A 20,486-nucleotide genomic window follows, 5' to 3' on the forward strand; every position below is an offset into this window, starting at 1 on the left:
GTCCCTCTGCTCTAGGACTCACCATGGGGAGAGTAGACTCTGAGATTGATGGGCACAGGGGAAATCCCTTTGTTGGAGCCAGTAACACGATCTGTTTCAGCCTCGATTTCCAAACGGACCTCCTCAAAATCCGTGAATTTCTTTCCTTTGCAGTGTAGGAACTCGCCATATTCTATTTAAATAGAAGCAGAGTCAGAAATAGTCACCAAAATCAGAGAAACACTCAGAAGTGTGATGAAAGCATCACATCCTGAAGCACAACACAACAAAACACAAATGAAGGGATGAAGTCTGGCAAGGGCCTTTCCCAACAGAGTTTGCAGGTTGGAACAGTAGTTACTGCAGTCACATTTATGTGGTCATCTGAGATAATTCAATGCAGCCAAACATCTTTACCCCCTTAACTCACTACATTTTCAGCAGGGTTATCTGGCTTTTAAGCCTTACCCACTCCTGAGAGTCACAACTGCATAGTTAAAGGAAAATTATGATGTGTGTGCATGGAGCCTTGACTAATAAATTAAAATCAAAAACATACATTAAAAAGCATTTTGCTTCTGAACATTTAATGCATTAGATGTTAACAGGCAAAAAGGTTGCGGGTCATTTTTCCTCAGGAAAATTCTTATTTATTTTCTCCAGTGATCAAAAAAAGAACTTCCTGACTAAGACAGCAATCCAGCTGGACACACAGGGGAAGGGAGCTCACATACCCGTGCTGGCATTTACCAGCTGAAGGACCAGTGGGCGCCTGGTTACGATGCCAGATCCACGTGGCAGAAAGTCCCTGAAATGAAACAGGAAGTTTTGGATGAGTGAGTGATTGTTTCCTTCCCTTTTCAAAGCTTTTCTGTTTCTATAAGTGCACATGGATTCTAAGAGGGAGTCCCAGCTATGAGCACAAAAAAGTTTAAGACACAACAAAAGTCTAAACACAAAGTGCCTCTCCTTGAGAAAAGCAAGAGCTAGTTCTGAAGTAGCTTATACTCACAGCACAGTCCCTCTAATCATGTCTGTGACAGTACAGTTCCTTCAGCTGAAGTTCCAAGTTAACTAACAAGCCCATTTAACACAGCTGTCTGGTCTTTGGAAAAAAAAAAAAACCTTTCATCTTTCAGAAAGAAAAGAGAAGTTGACACAGAGCCAAAGAACTAGCGTGGCTTCTTTTGGCAAAAACAATTACACAAATTCACTCACACCCTGCACTTGGGACTTGAGAAGACACCACATTGTCCCAGCGTGCAAACACCACATGATACAACTGAGAAAACAACCAGCAGCCAAAAGCTTGTGTCCACACAAGGTCTCTCCTGGCTATAACTACTCAAGACATCAGTATTGGCAAGACAAAAGCAGAAATTTCTTTCTGTATTTATAAGAATCCTGAATTTTTGTGTACTTCAAGTAATTTCAAGGGAAAGCAGCCTTACACTAACATTCTCCAAATGCTGACTTAGCAGTCACAGCCCACCAGTTCTCCTTTGCTTTTCCTTTTTTTTCAGTCCAAAGCTAGGCGTGCCCACTGCATCTGCTGATGACCTTCCTAGTTTGTGGCCTGGTTTTCTAGTACTTGGCTGTTCATGTGGCTCTTCAAGAACCACTGAACAGTTCTGAAAATATAATCAATTGCTTCCTCACCTACTGGGAGAAGCATGCTGCAGCATGAACTTAGTTTTCTCTGTTAAAAGAAGCCCTGCCTACACTGGCAGGGTTGTGGTAGATAATCCTCCTTCCCTTCATAACTGTGGCAAGGAATAATTTTGCTGATTCAGGAGTAACTATTGACTCTGCTGAATGAGAAATCCAAGGCTCTCCACTTTGAGGTCTTCCATTTACTCCTGCATGAACTTAAGATGACAAAGTCCATGAAAATGTGACTGAGCTGAGACAGAGCTCCTGGTTTGGCCACTCATTTCCTGTGTAACCCTATGCAAGTTATTCTGCTTCTCTGTATTTCCATTTTCTCAGCTATAAAAGTAATTCCCCATCTGTGGGAATGTCAGAATAACTTGGTAATAAAAAACTGGAGACTAGGTTCAAGTGAAATGAATGTAAGGAGGCACTGTATATCCTCTAACACCTCAAATAAAAATATCACCTGTTAATTGCTAAGTCAGGAGTAATGGAACCTCTGGTACAACTCTACCAGTTAAAATTAGACTGAAACTCATTCTCATTATTTTAGACTTTCCAGAAGTATAAAGAGTTAACTGAGTATTGCCTTTCATTTGATTTTCAAATAAGAGAGCTCTAGTTTTTCCAGTCCAGTGGAATTAACCCTGGAATGTTTGAGACACTGTATCATGGTAACAGTTTTCTGCTCTCTCAGCTCCATTTCTGTAGATGTTTGTGGTCAATACGTGGAAAAGTCCCATCCTTGTATCAGTTAGCATAACAAATCCATCTGAGCTCCACTGAATTATTTTGAACTTATACCTGAGAAAAAGGAATCCTATTACTACAGATTCCCTTCCCAGCATACCAAGAGTCCTCTAGTTACTGGTTTCCAACTTGCAGTATCCAAATCTTGCTTTACTGTAGAAAAAGGACCACTTGCATTTACAAACATGAAACCAATAGGAAACAAGATCCTATTCATGTTGCGCTGTTTTTCTTCATCTTTTGGCTTTGGTTAAAATCCAGATTTCTCTGCTGTCCTTATCATAGCTACTAAGAAATAAAATCTCAAGACAAAGATAGACAGAAAACCTATGACACTGGGTTCCAGCATTAGTTAAAACAGACCCAATTTATTCCTTTAACTCAAGCAGCTCCCAGGCTATTCCAAGGAAAAACCACCAAGTCCTCTAGAGGACAAGGCAACAAATCCATAAGCCAAATTTTTTCACCTAAACCAACAACCTTTAGTGCTGTTCTAGTTGTAAGTGAAAAGACATGCAAATCTGATCCCTAATATCAGAAAATCAATGTGTGTTCTTACCCACAAACTACTGGGAGATACATGCAGCTCAACTTTCAAATCTTCCCTACTCTTGACTCCTATCAGGAATTACAGCCAAAAAGCTTTATTTTAAAAAACCTACAACTGATGCAGTATCATCCCATTGCATCCATATTTCCTATTCTTCATTCACTTTCTCTCTGCAGTGTGTTGGAAAAACCCTTCCTCCTCCTGCCTAAGCTAAGCCTTTTAAATCATAGAAACAAAAAAGTCAGGATTAGGAAATCTCTTGAGCTGGCTGAGTGCCAGGAGCAGGAGGAATGGAGAGCCCTGCCTCCCCTCTTGCAGGGGGTACAAACTGCTGCTGCAAATAAACTACAACCACAGAGCACGTGTGGCACAGACAACATGCCCAGCACAGTCTGAGTTCACCTCAGAGCCTGAAGGAAGAGCTACACACACACAGCTGTTGCTCCAGAAAGAGCAGCACAAAGTGATGGCAGCACAAAGTGATGGCACTGAGCTGGAATCAGGAAGAGAACACACCAGGTAAAAACCACCACATGCCAGGTGACCTAGCAGGCAAGAGCAGGGGGGTTGAACTGGCATATTCACTTCCAGCAGGGGAGATGTAAAAGAGCAAGGCTGAGGGAGGAAAAAGAAAGATGGAATAAGTCTTCAGAGACAAAATGTTATAAAGAGTGCTGAGACAAGGCAGCCTCTAGCATGACAGCAGAGCCTCATTATATACATCACTATACATGACTGTGCCTGAATTATGTTACTCACAATGAGAGCACCAACCCCGTTTTCCTCTTTCACTTTTTATCTTAAGAATTGGAAAGTCCTTTTACTATTGCTTTGTTTGTAAGACATAGAAGTGCACGACAACATTTGATTTCCTGTGCTTTAAAGGAGGAATACAAAACTCAGCCACTCCTCCAGGCTAGGCTTCATCTAGAAAATAAACAAAGTAGCAGCTAAAACAGACAGAACTGTATTCAGGGAATATAAATACTTAATTCGCTTCCAGCTTTCTTAGCTGTTGACTCAAAATTCTGAATCAAAATATTGAGGTACGAGTTCCAGCAATGCAATTCCAAGCATTTTATCAAGGTTGGAAGACTAGGTTCTGATAACTACATTTCCCAAAACATCTCTTATTGGAAGACTTATTTCTACATAGTTCATACTCATTTGTTATTAACAGCAGGCAGAGAGAGAATATTGACGTAGGTAAATTCTTGGTCTGATGAGATGGATCTCCTCTTCTAAACCAAGGCAACAAAAAGAACCAAGGATGCAAATCTTGACGGTCTCAGGCTGAAAGAGTTCAGGCAGGAAAGTGACCTGAAAAGGCATTTATTGTTGTATTTTGCATTGCTCAGTTCTGAAGTGCTTACACATGTTCTTGACTAGCTACCTCAGGGCAAGCACAGTCACAGCATCCCTTCCAGTCTTATTACTATTTTCATATGCAGAGCTGCATGAGAGTGCAGATTTGGGCTGAAAGCTGCATTAGTAATACAGTAAAAAAAATATTGAAGGGAAGGGAACCAATCTAGCAGTTACTGCAGAACAACACTGAAACAAAATCAAAATATCTTGAAAATACATTAAAGCAATCTTGATGTTGTGCAACAATACATTTATAATCAGGGCACTGGGAATTGGGGTTTCCTTAATTTTGTTAGTTTGAAGTTTTTAACTAAAGCCAGACACTATATACAAAAAGCCTTCTTGCATTAGGTAACTTAGAATCTTACAGAACAAAAAGGTTATTCATGACCAAAAAAAACCACCTCTGCTCTATAAACAAGTTTTAGAATTCATTTAATGACTTGCACAGTACAGAGGATCAAAGTTAAAAGTATCATCAACCAAAGACACTCTGTCCAGACTATTAGTAAAACAAAGGAGACTGACAAACTGTTTATAGAAATCAACATATATTATATGGAAAGGGAAGCAAAGATAGATGCAATCAAAAAAAGTAAAGACACACACCCACATGGAAAGCTTGGGATTACCCAAAGAGGCGCACACTGAAACTTTCAGACATGTTTCTTGTGTTTACTCACTACTGCTGCACTGAAGAAAATGTGACTGTCCATTGAAAGATGAGTGAGTTAGTTCCCTGCAGTAGGGTCACATTTGTGCCCACACACCACAGCTTGCTCAGACCAAAGAATATCTGTTTACTCCTTTGGTCAAACACTTGATCTAATGCTCTCCTGTTCAATGAGATACTGAGATCCCTGGAGGAGGAGCAAGTCTTTGAGCATCTCAGTGACTGTCAGGGGCGTGTTGTGCCTGGCTCACAAGCTTTGCTGGAATAAATGCTCTCAAATCCTGATAAGTGATTGCATGAGCCAGCCTGTCCCTTCATGTGCCAGCTCAGTGCTTTCGGTTTGTGCTCTAAGGCTTAGAGATTCCTTTAACATTTACAGTGCTGTTTCATTCCAGCAATCTGGTATTTGCAAACCTCTCTTTGACCCTGTAGCCATGATACCAGAAGTGATAACCACAGCTTCCTAACAGGGAAGAGCAAGAATGGTATTCCCATACATCAGCTCAGGCTGCAACTGCTTCTCCAAAGATTCTCTTCCACTGCAAATATGAGCATCATTTATTCCCTCTTTCCACCAAATCCAACCTTTGCACCTTCTCCATCCACCAGTAGTAAGTATTTCTGAACGGACTTTAAGTCAAAGCTTTTTCATGCATGCTTATTGTCTCCACTGAAGCTGCAGCAGAACTCTTCCGCAGTCAAAAGCAGAACAGAGCCCACGGTGCCATCTCTTGTTCCACATGGATCACAGACCAAATGCTTGCTTTCCCTGTCTCTGGAGAAGCTGGAAGGCTCAGAAAGTTCTTTGTAGAGGGCTTTGAAATACAAATCTAGGCCTAGTCTACACAAACCAACACAGCATCATCGCAGTCAGTTGTTTGCCAGACCTTTGAGATTCTTGAATTAGAATGCACTAGAGAAGTTAAAGCCTCAATTAAAGAGCCAAAGCAGCAGTTTATGAAGACATAAAAGTAGCTGCAAAGAACAGAAGGGAACACCAGCATCTGATCATTTAATTTCAATTTGATTTCTTATTAAACATATATAGAAAAATAGGGTATTAAGGGAAGCAATTAATCCCCAGTTTAGATTATATTAGTTTCAGAAAATTAAAATTCGCACAGCCACCATAATTGCACATGGCTGTTTGTATTTTAATTCAACTATTTGTAACTTCCTGTGTTCTGATGGTGCCTGGGGACAGCAATTCAATCAGAAATGCACTGCACAAAGCACTATGCCAATATACCACAAGAAATACAGTTCTGTCCCTATGGATTTTACTGTCTGGTTACACTGTTCAAACCTGCTCCTGCTTCAGCTTCAAACCATTTTCATCTGTCAAGGTTTATAATTTATCATTCATCATTCTCACACATCCAGATCAAGAATTCTTCCCTAGCTCATGATGGCACAGTGCCTTACAAAAATCCCAAGCCAATCTAGGGGTATTGGTACCTTTGACTTATGATTCTTTTGATCACTGTGCTCATCAACAACACTCACATCTTCATACAAGCTGCATTCTATGGACAGCTTATACATTTCTCTGAACAGCACTTCATCTCACAGCACTTGTATTTTCAAACATGTTCCTCAGCACATCAAAATGAATCCTTAACACACAGGCTGATACCTATGGGGCATTAACCTCACACTAAAAATATTTAGTATTAATCATATTGACTCCTAAAACAAACATCTCAAACAGCAGGAGCTTTGTATTTCTTGGTCACTAACTCCTGGTGCTCCTTCACAACAGACATCATATAAATCTACTCCAAGGAAGAAGGAGGCAGGACTGCCCTTGGAGCACCTTCCTGGTCTTAATCCTTCAAGCAACACACAAGTACATTCGTAAGCAACTCCATAACTCAGGTGTGGGGCAAGAACAAAGACAAATTTGCTCTTTCCCCTGCCACCCAGCAGGTTGCCAAGAGGGCTGCATCGCAGATTCAGTTTCCTGCTAACTTGGTTGGTTCTGTGAGCTCTTCTCTGGCCTGAGCCAAAGCATTTCTCAACTAATAAAAAGCCAGACAGGCCAACAGGAACAGCTAGCATTAAAAACAGGTGCATTATGACCAAAACCACCCATCAACCTGCTATTATTTATCCTCTGCCCTAAGTTTTCATATTCCTTTCATACTGCACCATGTGAGCTTGGACATACAGACTCATAATCATATCTAAGTCTTATTCCTAGTTAAGCCATGTTTTTTTCCATTAAGGTTAGCACCTTTAGATAACTTTAAGCCAGAGGATGTGTATTGTTTATCAGCCAATCTCCACACCACAAGTATGCCTAGTCCTGACCCACAGTGAACAAAAGCAATTCCATAAGCACTCAGTATAATGTAACTTCTTAGGATGGAATTGGTACTGGTCACACAATGGATACATATAGAAATAAAGATCTATTGTAAGTACACCATTTTCCAGTATAGTGGCAATATTATTGTGCACAATGATTCATTATTCAAGAAAACAATTGTGAAAAATAAAGACAGGCAATAGTTCATGAGTGTCATCATAATATACATGTTAGGAGAAACAAAAACATTAAAGAGAAGGGCTCCCACTGCCTTGTACCTTGAGATCCTATTTACAACAGTGCAGAGGGAGGTTAACACTATTGTGCTGGCTTGGAACACATACAATTGCTTTGCTAAATTGTTCTGACCTCAAACAGCCTCCCCAACACCTGGCCACTTCTCCCCAGCACAGCTCCCCAAATCAGCAAGCAAAAGGACCAAACAGCCTCTCAAGTGTGGGAGTTTGCTGTGCTTAAGGTGAGCTCCCAGAGACTGTCCTAGAAAATTCACAGGTGCTGCCCAAGCAGGGCAAAACACAAGTGCCAGTATAAATAACCTGGACACATATATAACATAATACTGGATAATCTGCAAACACAAGTCAGAGAGGGTAGAGAATGAAATAACTTCTGAAACTGGCACCTTGTCCCAGTCTGCCTCAAGTTGTTCTATTCCTTTGTGCAGAATTGCACCTGACACCAGCACAGGGCCCAGCAAGTCAGGGATGCTCTGCCCAAGGTTTTGTGCAGACTGAGGTGTTCAAACATGAATGGACAGTAACTATGCTAATTCAGTGTAATAACTAAGTGTAGCAATAGTAGTATTACATGTTCACACCACATCCTGCTCCAGACATGACACGATTCTCACCACAAGAATCACCTTTGCTGTGTTTCCTGCACCTCTTTCACTACTGACCAGGATATGTCATGCTCTGGAGCTCTCCTGTATCTTTTTGTCACACTGTGCTCTCACTTCATCCAAACAAGAAAAATACAGTGTATTTATAGAGTTAACATATAAACTCAATAAATCCACATCAGAAACCTACATTTATTGCAAAACACAACACTTAAAAAACCACAATGACCCCACACCATAGGCTCTGCTGAAAAGACAAGAAACCTTTCAGGAGACTGCCCCCTCCAAGAGAATCCACCTCCTTAGAAAGCTGCATGCCTGGCTGTTTGAAAGCCTACACAGTGAGTGTGGCAAATCAAATTCAGTTCCTCGTGGACAGGCATAATGGTGAGGTTTGTTCCACTGACATTTGGGGTAAATGATCTGCCATGGAGGGACAGAAGTTGAATTTCAAGCTTCCACCTCAGCCATTTTATCATCAGCTTGTCTCCTCGCCCTAGGACACAACACAATTACTGGTCACTGATTTACATATACAGAGGTGATAGTGTCCAGTACTGTTGTCTGGGTAATTTTGGGTAGTGCCTGGATCTTTCTTACAGGACAGGAAAAAGATTTGTTACTGGAAAGCACTGTCATATTCATGTGCTCTCATGTCTCTAGGAGCACCCACATGCCTTGAACATCAGAAGTGTTAATCAAAAATGTGTTTTTCCCACTCAGAACGTGCGTGTTGAGCCAAGTGTGGGCTGAGGGGGTTCAGACAATGAGAGAGGGAACACCCTGGGGCAATGTTCTCTCACATCACTGATACTTCAGTGCAGTGGCCATGTTCAGACTTCTGCCTGCAGCACCTTCCTTAACACTGCTGAAGCCAGAAGGAAAGCACACAACAATTTTTACATGAATGCTCACTTGGAAACAGCTCCACCCCTCCTCGAGCACACTAAATTCTGCTTTTCTGGTTTATCTCACTGCACAGGCTGGTTCCCAGGAGCCATCCACAGCAGTTGGTGCCTCTCCCATCCACTCTCTCATATCTCCTTTCTCTGCATCTCAACCCTCTCCTGTACATGCCTCTATGCAGGTTGCTGGAGGCAATAGGATAAGTTTTGCTATTGTTTATTTTCATTTGAATCCTTTGGGCTGATTTTTCTGTTTCACACTCCACTAGCTTCAGGATACATCAAAATCTGGAAGACAGCTGTGTGCATCATGCCAAGTCATGGCTGTGCTGGAGCTGCTGTGCACCACTTAATCAAATGCACAACTACAGAGCCCTCATAGCTGCCCTGCTTCCACAGGGCAAGAGACATCCAAGGAAGTCACAGGCATTCTTACATTTTTAGTCAAGACCCCGGGGGCCTGCCAGCACGCAGACTAAACTGGCATAGCCAAGAGGCTGCCCCAGGCATTTCTGCTGCTCTATGTCTACAGTAATTCCAAAGAAGCCAGCACACTCCAGCTTTATGCTTGGTAGACCTTACAAGCAGGATCTGGCCTGACTTTCGAGGTCTAAATATATATATATATATATAAAATTATATATTCTTAGATGACCTGAAAGTAAAGCAGAGATATTGCTGCATTCTTCTGATGCATCCCTGCAAATCCATAACCAGGATTATCCCATCCAATTGACTTAGTGGCTGTACTACAAAGCATAAAGCAAGAATTTCTGCTAGAAGCTGCCCTTCATCCCCAGTTCAGTTTACATAACAGGGAATATAGGAAGTCCCTATATACAATAAGGGGAGACAGAAGCTGAGCAACCAGAATTTATCCCCATTAGAGACAGTTACACAGCTCTGTCCCACACTTGTTGGGAACATGGGAGTACCTTGGGGAAAGGTTCAAACACACACAGGCATTACCCTTTCCACCAGTCTTCCATGGTCTGCCTTCTTTCTGTTTAGAAATACAAGCTGTCCCTCTCAGTCAATGCTAGAGCCTGGATAGGTCAGTGCCTTTAGGGTCTGAGAGCCTGAAATACAGAGGTGTTGGTTAACTCCTTCAGAAGGACCAGCACTGAGATCTTGCACAAGGACACCAGGCCTGTTTGAAGAGACTACTAAGAATATATAGGATTTAGTAAAAACTCTTCTTATTTGAACCTGTTCAAGGTCCATATTCATGCTTTGACACCTTCTGTGGTCTCATGAGGTTACCTTTCATTTTTGAAAAAAGGTCTCAAAATGATCACCCATAGCCACAGCACTTCAAATGCTGGGACTTTCTGAGAGCAGTACAACAAATTGGACTTTTAATAATTTCATTAGAAAGCATCACTTGAAAGTTCTGAAAGTTCTCAGCTTCCTCCAGACCTTATAGACATCAAATAGTTTTCAGCTCTTGCCTAAAAGGTGTGGTGAGGTACAAGCCCAGTTCATTCCCCCAGCCATTCCAGCTGAGGAGCCTGGGTGCAGCTGCCTGCACTGTATTGCAGCTCTCCTTTGGGGCTAAGAGCAACCACGGTAAAACTCTTTGTTTTAAGTGCCATGGAAGGCTGTGACCCTGGGAATCCCACAACGGGAGCAGATTGGAGCCACGTGCTTCTCTCCCTAATTGTGATCACCGGCTGATAGATAATCCCTTCATGGGCTGCTGCTCTACAATTGCTGTGCAGCAACCAATCCAATCTGAGAGGCAGAACCAGGCCCAGGGGGATAATTCCCCTCCTACTTCCCTAAAACAACTGAAATCTACTGTTTCCATAGAAACAAATCAGTTTGATGTCCACACAGCTCCTGCATCCCTCACTGGTGGGCATCAGCCCCAAGCTGCTGAGATTTTAAGCAAGTGTCTACAGTTCAAGAGTTTGGAGGAGAAACAAGAGGCACTCCCAGCATACAAGCCCAACCATCTCATCCAAAATGTCATTTGCTTCAGTTCATCTCTGCTGTGAGAGAATTAATCAGGAATATTCTTCCCCTCCTCCATTTTGAGGGTTGAGTTATCTGCCAGCTCCCTCCCTGCTATCTTCCTGCAGATGGGTTAGTCCAGAATACGTGAGGACGTAGAACACAGATGGGAAATCAAAACAGAACACGCCAGCACCTCACGTGCACTTGTGAGCCAATTTACTCAGTGTTTCTGCAGGTAAAAAACTGCAAAGGCATTTTCTTGTTTGGAGCTCTGCATTTTACTGTGGAGAATTATTTAGAGAGTGGTACAGCCTACAGTGCACTGCCTGATCTCAAAAAGTCACTGCCCGTTATAGCAAATGCCGCATTGACTCCAGGCTGCGGAGCTGGGGAAGCAGAGGCTGGAGAGGGGGGAAAACTGCAGCACTGCTGCTGTGCAGCTTCCTCGAGGATTTTCTGAGTAATAGAAAATGAAGTCCTGGATTTTGTTTGATGCCTTGGGATGTTCACAGTAAAGAATGATGTAAAAGTGATTCTGCGTAACAGCATTAGGAATTCAAGAGAATAAGCAGCCTGGTGTATCCTGAATGGATGTGGCAGTAAGGATTACACATTTGTGGAAAATGCAGTTTTGATTTCAAGAATTATAATCCCAGGAGAAAGGAAACAAGGCTGGTTTTACTCATGTGAAGAAAAAAAAGTAACACCAGAAATACTGCACTGCATGATGTATTCTCCACCCCAGAAACTGCAAACCAGACCTTTATATGTCTTGCTTTATTTTCACCATCACACCACAAAAGCAAGTTTTCCTTTTGCTACCTCAAAAGGAACTTCTGGCAAAAATCTCCCTGCAACTGCAGAATCTCCCTGTAACTTCCAGATAGTCCCCAAGAAGTCAATACCAAGCAGCAGTAACACCCCAGAGCATCAAATTAGTTCAGCCCCTATGACAGTAGTGATTTTTTAAGGCCACAAAGGTAAACTCATGACCCAGCAGATTTGTCTCTTTTTCAAGCCGCACTGATCTGTCATAACACTGCAGCAACACTGCTCTGTTTTGGCACAAACAAATCTACCAACAACCCCTGGCTCTGCTGTAACAGAAGGCTGCACCCTTGAAAAACATGACCTGTTCAGCACCTGCAACTTGAGCTGTGAGAAAACAAAAGGACAAGCTGTACACTAAAACTGTGGGACAGGAATGGCTGATGGGAAAGCACAGCCACAATAACACCCTAGGATTAAGGGATGCTAAGACTGACAAGCAGCAGGCTGACCTTGCTATTTCCCACCACCAGTGTCTTAATCTCTGGGGCCAGGCTGCAGCTGAGTACAGACTAAAGGCTGCCCAGCAGTAGGGGCTCTCCTGTGTTCAGGGACACCATTATACTGTGCAGTAGTAACTAATATTCACACTACTCATCACATGGAGGCTCTGGATAAAAAAGGGGGTTATCCTCCTTTTTGTCCTTCTCCCCTTCAGAGGAGGAAGCCAGGCACAATGACAAACTCAAAGATATCAAATACTTGTGCTAAGTATAATCTCACATTTCTTGTCAAAACCCCACCTCTGGAGTCCTGGCATTTGCTGCAAGACCCAAGAGAAGAACAAATGTAGCTGGAGGCACATTTCATCACTGCAGTATGACACTTCCTCCACTCCCAGACAGAACTGTGTGCTAGAAAAGGAGACAGGCTGCCCAGAGCCTGAATTCCTTAAAGGGTACAGACAACTGAAAGAGTTCATTGGGAAAGGCAAAGTCACTTTGATGAGCCACAGACAGAAACCCAAACGGAAGCTGCATGAGGAAGGATGGTACCTCAACAAGCCATGATGTGCTGATAGCTGCCACACAGTGGTGGTGGTTTATAAAGCTGAATGCATGTACCCCAATAGCTTATCTCAGGTCAGTGGTAAGAGGCAGAGTGTGCTGTGGATGGGGAGGTAGCCTGCTTCCCTTCCAACAGGCCAGGCAGGAAGGACAGAATTCCATGGGGTAGCAGAGTTATGCTGCATGCAGGCATCCTGACCAAACTGCCCACAGTGCACGGCCGTCCTGCACAGGGAATGTAAAATGCCAATTTACATCTCTGCTCTGCCTGGAGAAGTATGCAGGAGCAGAGCCAGGCTCCTTGCTATGCACTGCACCTCTGCAGCTCCAGATACAATTAGGATCAACCTGGGCTGGGAACATGGTGCAGAGGCACTGTCTCTTAAAGCCCTTGAACAAGACCCAGCAGAGTGATTGCAAACACCTCTAAGTGCAGAGCAAAGTCAGAAGCATTAAACTCTACTCTACAAGGTATCTCCATTTCACGCTTTACCAGAACAAAACTTGGATCAATAGTCCCAGAAGAAATGAGCTTCTGACCTCCTGTCTGGTTCCAATGTCCAGTGGAACAGTACTTCTCATGTCACAAGGCATATTTTGCTCCAGTCAAATTTGGGCAGTGACCAGGGGAGGTGACAAAAAGGCTGAGCTTAAATTCAACAACAACAACAGCAGCAAAAGATGATCAAAACAGGTTTTGCCTTATCAGTGATAAGCAAAATTGAGGCACAGTGACTTGGACAGATCATAGTCTTACAGCCTTCCATTCCTTTCCTTATTTTCCACAACTAAAGGGTTTAACTAAATTTCTCTCCCTTCTATCTCCACTCCACCAATACAGTGATTTATAAGACATCTGCTTTTGCCCCTCCAGGTGCCCAACATGAGTTCAACTTTTTCCAAGCAGAAGTTGGCAAAATATCAAGAGCCAATGCAGTACCTCACTTTTTGCAGTAAACATTCTTTAAATATCATTCCTTTAATAGCCTATAAAAATTCATTTAGGAAATTAATCTCTTTCTCCAAAATTAGTCTGGGGTGCCTGGTAGTTTGCAGGCCTCAGATAACAAACACATCTTCTACAAATAGGCATAAGCAGAGTAATTCTTAGGAATGAATCAAAGTAGCACAGCCCAGAGGGAAGAAGTTTATTGCTGGGATCTTTGCTGAGAGCTGCATGTTGTAGAAGAGGTGACCTGAGTTTCAGTGCTGGAGCTGCAGTATCAGCTCTGCAGTGTGACACATGTCATGCACCAATCCCTGAGGGTATTCTGCATTTTGGAACGTACCAACCTCCTCCTCACCCGTAGCTTTAACCCCACTGCAACAGATCTCCTCTCAAGGCCACCACCATGCTCAGGCAATTCCCAGCTATTCATAGAGGAGTTTCTATTAAAAGTAAAAGCACAATCAGCTTAAGAAGTAGCCAGAGATTACACAAGAGATCACAGCAGCCAGAAAGAGAGAAAACCAAACATGCATTAGAATCAAGGGGTCCCATCATGACCCAGAGCAGTGCAAGCTCCAAATAAATCATAAACAAGTCAGCATGGCTAAATATCAGCATAAAACCTGTGAGGGTTAGAGCTTTGTTGTTTATTGGTTTAATTCTGAACTAACAGGTCACCAGATATATTCCCCTGCTGACAGGGAATTGTTCCTGTGCTGGAAGGCAGGTGGCAAACAGACAGTCATTATAACCCAGATTTTTAGAGGCTTATAACTACTTGGATGAGGAAGAGCTCTCAGGGCTGAAACAGCCTGCTAATTTGTCAGAGTCCTGAGCCAGATCCTATGTAACTTACTCTGTCTTTACACATGTAAGAGTGGCAGGAAGACAAAGAGGAGGAACTGAACAAAGACCTCAAGATTTTTGCCTTTAGGTACCTCTTCCCTTGTTCTAAGAAATTCAGCACCGCCTCCCTCATCCCTGGATCTCCATTAAAAACCAGGGAAACACTGTAGTTTCTCTGAGTGCTCTCCAGGGTAAGTTAGCTGTGCTGTGAAAACATTCGCAGATGTTGAGAACCGACTGCTCAGCATCTCTGTAGACTTCTGCCTATTGATATGAGAAAGGGTCTGAATGCAGCTCAAAAACTACTCTGAAATACAGCTGCAATTTATGATCAGCTTTTATCCAGCATTACAGCAACACTGCCTGGCTTTGCAGCCAAAATCCACAACAGTATCAGTTTAACACTGGTTGTGTCCTCTCTTAGGCATCCCATATACTACACTGGCCCCTCTTGCAGCAAGAGTGTTTCCCAGCCCCAAAATGACAGTCTGAGCAGTCAGACAGGAGCCCAGCACTTCCCATGTCTGTTATGGTTGTATTAACTCTTCACCCTTCCACACGCCTGAAACAATGCAGCCTAAAGACATAAGAAACAGGAAAGGGAGAGTTAAAGGACACTGGTGAGGCAATACATTATTAAAATAGTATTTTCAGCCCCAGAGACTCCAGTTCAATTCCCATTTCCGTCACAAGTGAGGTACTGGGTTTATTCCAAACCTCATTTATTGTTCATTGCGACTGCAACACAAGTATTTTAGCAGAGCTTATAGTTTTAAGACTAAGCCCTGATTTTTAGGAAGGGAAGAGATGACAATGCAGGTCCTAGAAGTTTTGAGATTCTTTATACTTGTCTCCAGAAGCATTTAGGGAAACAGCATCTTTTAGAGAAAAAAAATACCCTCATATCTCCACGTTAGAAATTGCTGTTTTCAATACAAAAGCTACACTGCTCTTCTGTTCACTCAATTGCTGTGGCCAGGGCTCTAAGAAAAGCCACACAAGTCACAAGACTTGCAGAAAAATGGCAGAAGCTGGCAAGTTTGCTTCCAGTCAGCAAGACACAGCTTGAGGAGCTTGCATAACGTCTGCTTCCAAGAAGCTTCCAAAAGCATGTTATGCTGAATTGCAAGAAGCTACTAACCAGGGACCATCTCACTTCCATTTGGTCATGGCTGGGTCTGCCAAAACTTGCCATGTCAGATGCTCTGGAGAAAAGAGAGACACTGTTAGATTTCAGACTCAGGGCTCATTATTCCTGCACTGTGTCTTGAAGGAAAGTAAAGCAGTTATCTACTACAGTCAGCACCAGGCTCAGAGCTGTGACAAAGCTGAAGGTCACAAACGAAGCAAACATCAGCAATTTAATTGTCCTGTCTGCCCATCTGCATAAGACAGCTTAAGAAAACTGTGGAGCCACTTTATATTCAACTGTCACTAAAATATTCACTAATGGACTTTGAAAACAAAACTGGACCTAAGTGCAAAGTATCAATGAGTCACCTGGAGTAACTGTTTAAATACCTAACATTAAATTGTGGCCATCACAGTGTTTTGATGCAGTCGTGCCTGCTCGTCAGTAAATACTAAAAAGTGTTCTCAGCCCTCTCTTCATAGCTAACCCTATAGTGCTACCCACCCTTGCCCTAAAATGTTCAAAAATTCAAGTGCTACCAGGTCATCAAGGGCAGCCTCCCATCTCCCAGCGCTTTCTAAGAACACCCTCACCCCTCAAATCCTGCACCTGATCTATGCCAGCAGCCAAAGGTGGCTGCACCAGACCCCATCTCTGCAGAGCAGACCTAAGTAACCTGCAAAATACTGAACAAACCAGCCTGCATGAAGAACTAAAGTTCTTGGCACAAAACTTTTAGAGAGAAGGCAGGCCTTTGCAAGGGCTCAGACAGACATTGCAGTGCCATCTTTACAGTTTTCATTTATTGTTAAGAAAAGCAGTTTATCACTTTATGCTTAACCTTTTCCAGTGTTATTTCAAGTGTCCATTAATGACATACACCTACATGTCAGGGGAGACACCAAGAGCCTCTCCTTTAAGGATGCAGAAAAAGGTATAAAAATCTATTGCTAAGAATTTAGCTTCAGAGTAAAGAAAATAATTCTACCTCAAGGCTGAACATGCCCATTTGCCTCTAATAAGAGACAATATTCCCTAACCATGAAATTCCACTTTCTATCAGAATGTGCAAAACCAGGTCAGGGGCCAGGAAGAGAAAATTCCAAGTAGAATGAGAAACTGTCCCACTAGTAAGCTATTTTTCCCACCATGCATGACTAGACTTCTGGATTTGGGTTAGTTTTCTTTTTGGACCAGATTTGATTTCATCTCTCCTCCCAACTAGCAGTCCTCTGACTCATATAGTTACAGATCTGTGAGTCCAAGAAGGAAAAAAGTATTACACCCAAAGTTTTTGGAGTGGGTTTTTTTTCCAGTGGTATATCAAGGAAGTAGGTTTACCCTGCATATTATCAGTAAATCTCCTTTCATGGACACCACCTCAAAACCAATTTTACATTGGGCACATAGGCTGAGCACCATATGCTTCTGGATGACTGCCTGCCACCCCTTCACTAACTCTTCTGGTTCTGCTACTCATGCACTGCCTGAAACAAAAAAACTAACCATGGCTTGCATGGGTGGAGCACTCATGGGTTTGCTCTTGTCCAATAAATTCACTGCTCAAGGCATCATAATAAGTTTCACCCCAGTAGCTAGAACACAGCAAGAACTGTTTTCTTGATTAATTTATGCTAAGTTTTAAGCTGCTTCCATTTCTCCTCAAAAAGATCCATCTTAAAAAGAAAAAAACACCTTATTCAGAATTTTTACTCACACTTGTACAGACAGACTCAAACCTGAAGTACAAAGCAGGGACATTCAGGAATTCACCAGATCAGGAAGGGGATTAACTTCCTGTCTTAGAATAACATTTTCAGAAGCTGCCTCAGACAGGAGGTGTTGCAAACAGACTCCCATTCCTTCTGTTTAAGTCCAGCAGGGCTCTGCCTGCTCTGAGCATCTGGAAAAGTCAGGGTCAAGGACTTAGCTTGGTATTCCCAGAAAGGTATTGAATGGCTTCTGAAAACAATCACTATCCTCTAAAAACAGTAGGTCATCTTTGCTTTGCCTGGTTTTATTTAGGGTTTTTAATGTGTGATAAGCACACTAAGTTTTAAAAAACAGGAGCAGCTGACAGTAGCTTTTGGGAATTTTTGACTCCTTTCCCCAGTGGTTCTGTTCCCTCTTTACAGCCTTGTATCACTGCATCCTGTTTATTGAGGAAACACATAAAAAATTCCACATTTACTTATCTCAAGGTACAGAAAGGACTAATAAAAAACTCGAGATATTCTAAGACTCTCAGCTTGAGGATTATCAAGCTAACAAGGAAGAGTCCACACAAGGAAATGCAGCATCCCTGATCTGTCAGCTATCAGGTGATGAATTCCAGCAATGACAAGGCAACCTGTCATTTTCACACACCAGTAGATCCAAACACCAGCTTGCACAACACTGAGCACCAGCTTCCCCACTGGAAGCAGCTGGTTTCCTTTCCCTGGGTAAATTCTGATATGATTTGAGATATGCCATAAAGATCCCTTCTAGGGAATCTAAGGCTAGTGAGCAGTTACCAGAAGCACAAGATCATCACTAAAGAGTTAAGCTGAAAGATACAGCTAGCAAGATCTGCAGAGAGCATGTAACTGCTGCAGGAAATACAAAAAATATTAGACTTGTACTTATTTGAGCCAACCTCAATAGGATTAAAAGAAGTTGACAACAAACACAGCAGACACTGCTGCATCTACAAACACATTCACGGGTTTTTCCCTCACAGCCATCCATTTTATGTTATGTTTTCACTAAATTATGTATCTTCTAGCATTCCTCCTCCCACAAATGTTTGCTCAGAGATCTACAGATTTCTCTTAAGTGAAATTATTTTATCTTAGGGTCTGCTGTAACACATTACCCATTTCCCCCAGTGTTCCATAATTTTTTCCTTCCTCAATTAATCCAAGATGAAAATAGGTGTTTTCTTTACTGGAGAACAAAGACTGGCTGCCATTTGAATGACTTACCTGACCACAATTTATTTCTTTAAGCAGTAGAATCCTACTCCTGGCTCTTGCACCATCCACTGCAATCTTAAATAAGTCAGTTGACAAGCAGTGACTGTGTTTTTAAGCTGAAAATACACAACAGGATTTGACTGGCTCACAGATGTGTTTCTCATATAACAATTAAAGGCAATTTGCAATTAATCAGCTCTCTGCCAGCACACATCTCAAATCAGAACCCTCAAAAATTTAGCAGAATCACACCTAAGAACCTCTTTTGTGGTCAAAGTACATGTTGTGAATGCATCTTCTCATTTAAATTTAAATCTGCTCCTGAAGTACTGCAATGATGCTCTGCATTGCCCAGTACAATGGACATGCCCAATCTATACATAATATAGCTATGACTTCTACAAGATTTGAACACTCAGTTCTCAACACTCAAGCTCATAAAGCACATACTGCAGCAGAAGCTTGGGCAACTTAAAAGTACAAAGACCATAAAAAAAACAATTTTCCTGCAGGAAACAGGCCAAGTATCTGGATCTCTTTATCCATCCTCTTTAGGATCCTTCACTTCTGCATAGTTGCTAATACTGCTGCTGGTCTCTGAAGGTATTTTGCTGGGGAAGCTTTCCATAACAAAGCAAGTACGTGTTATCAAGGAAGGCATTTTCTCATCATATCTCAGGTGTGTATTTATCTCTAAACAGCTGTGGAAGGTATTAAGCTGCTCCTCAAAGTTACACCTGAAGCCAAACTAAACCCTGTGGCTTCAGGATCTAGCTTTGCATCACCAGTATGGGATATAGAAAGGCAAAGAGACACTTGCTGCCAGGCCCGTGCCTGATTTTGTCACGGCAATTACTGTAGCTATGCCTAATGAGCACTTAGCCTTTCCACTGCCACAGGCATTGCAGTGCTGCATTTTCCCATTTCTCTTTTACTCATCTGGAAATTTCAGTTTGTTAGGAGAGGCAAGGTTAGCCCAACATGGTTGAGTTGGCCCACACCTGTCTCCTGATTCCTTCCAGGCAACACACAAACATCAGGGAATTCAGCATACACCATCAGAGCCTGGTGACAAATTGCTAAGTACCCCTATTTTGGGTGCACAGCTTCCAAGAAGACGCTTGTGGGGTACCAGATTCCAGCTCAGGTCTGGGGTCAAGCAAACACTGATTCACTTCCCACAACTTTGGCACTGCTTGGGTCCCTTGATCATAAACAAGATGGTTTCATCTCCATTCAAGTCCTTCCACCCACTGTTCCCATCCCTTAGTCACTGCCTCCTCAGCAGCCCCCTGAAACCATCTGTTCTGGAGAAGTCAGAGGTGCCTTGTTTTCCCCATGAAGAGCAATGCAGCTGTCCCAGGACCCTGCTTTGGATCAGACACCACCACCACAGGGCACAGACATTCTGGGAACCAGCTGAACACAGCCCAGTGCTTTCTGTGCTCCTGTTTGTAAAGCACAGATAACAGTAATACCAGAAATCCAAGGATTTGTGTAACAGTGCTCTGAGATCACAGGATTTAAAGAAAACATATTTGTTATTTTCAAATGGTAAAGTAGGAGTGGCATGAACATGGATGATTATACAAACAGCCTTGTGGGCTGTCTCGTACAGCCTCCTCATCCATTTGGGCTCTCAAGTCAAATTAGCACATACCACAGGCTTTGTTCTTTTTATCAGACCAATTTTGCTCATACAGGTGCCTGCTCCTATTTATTTAGAAAAGGAGGCAGCAGGGAAGTAACAACACCTT

General features: G+C 42.5%; 1 protein-coding gene across 18 annotated transcripts in view; it reads right to left on the reverse strand.

Annotated features, from left to right (window-relative positions):
* The window catches only part of DNM1 (dynamin 1), a 65,617-nt gene that overhangs the window by 41,598 nt on the left and 3,533 nt on the right, over positions 1 to 20,486 (reverse strand). For all 18 annotated transcript variants that reach the window (XR_004419849.2, XR_004419851.2, XR_004419850.2 and 15 more), the window contains exons 2-3: positions 714 to 787; positions 23 to 172 (exon numbers count right to left, since the gene is read on the reverse strand). Coding sequence is in view for 12 of the 18 variants with exons in the window: in XM_033077273.2 (XP_032933164.1) it covers positions 23 to 172; positions 714 to 787 (224 nt within the window). In the remaining 6 variants the exon portion in view is untranslated. The remainder of the gene's footprint in view (positions 1 to 22; positions 173 to 713; positions 788 to 20,486) is intronic.

Source organism: Catharus ustulatus, chromosome 21 (genome assembly GCF_009819885.2).
Source record: "Catharus ustulatus isolate bCatUst1 chromosome 21, bCatUst1.pri.v2, whole genome shotgun sequence".
Taxonomy (NCBI): Eukaryota; Metazoa; Chordata; class Aves; order Passeriformes; family Turdidae; genus Catharus; species Catharus ustulatus.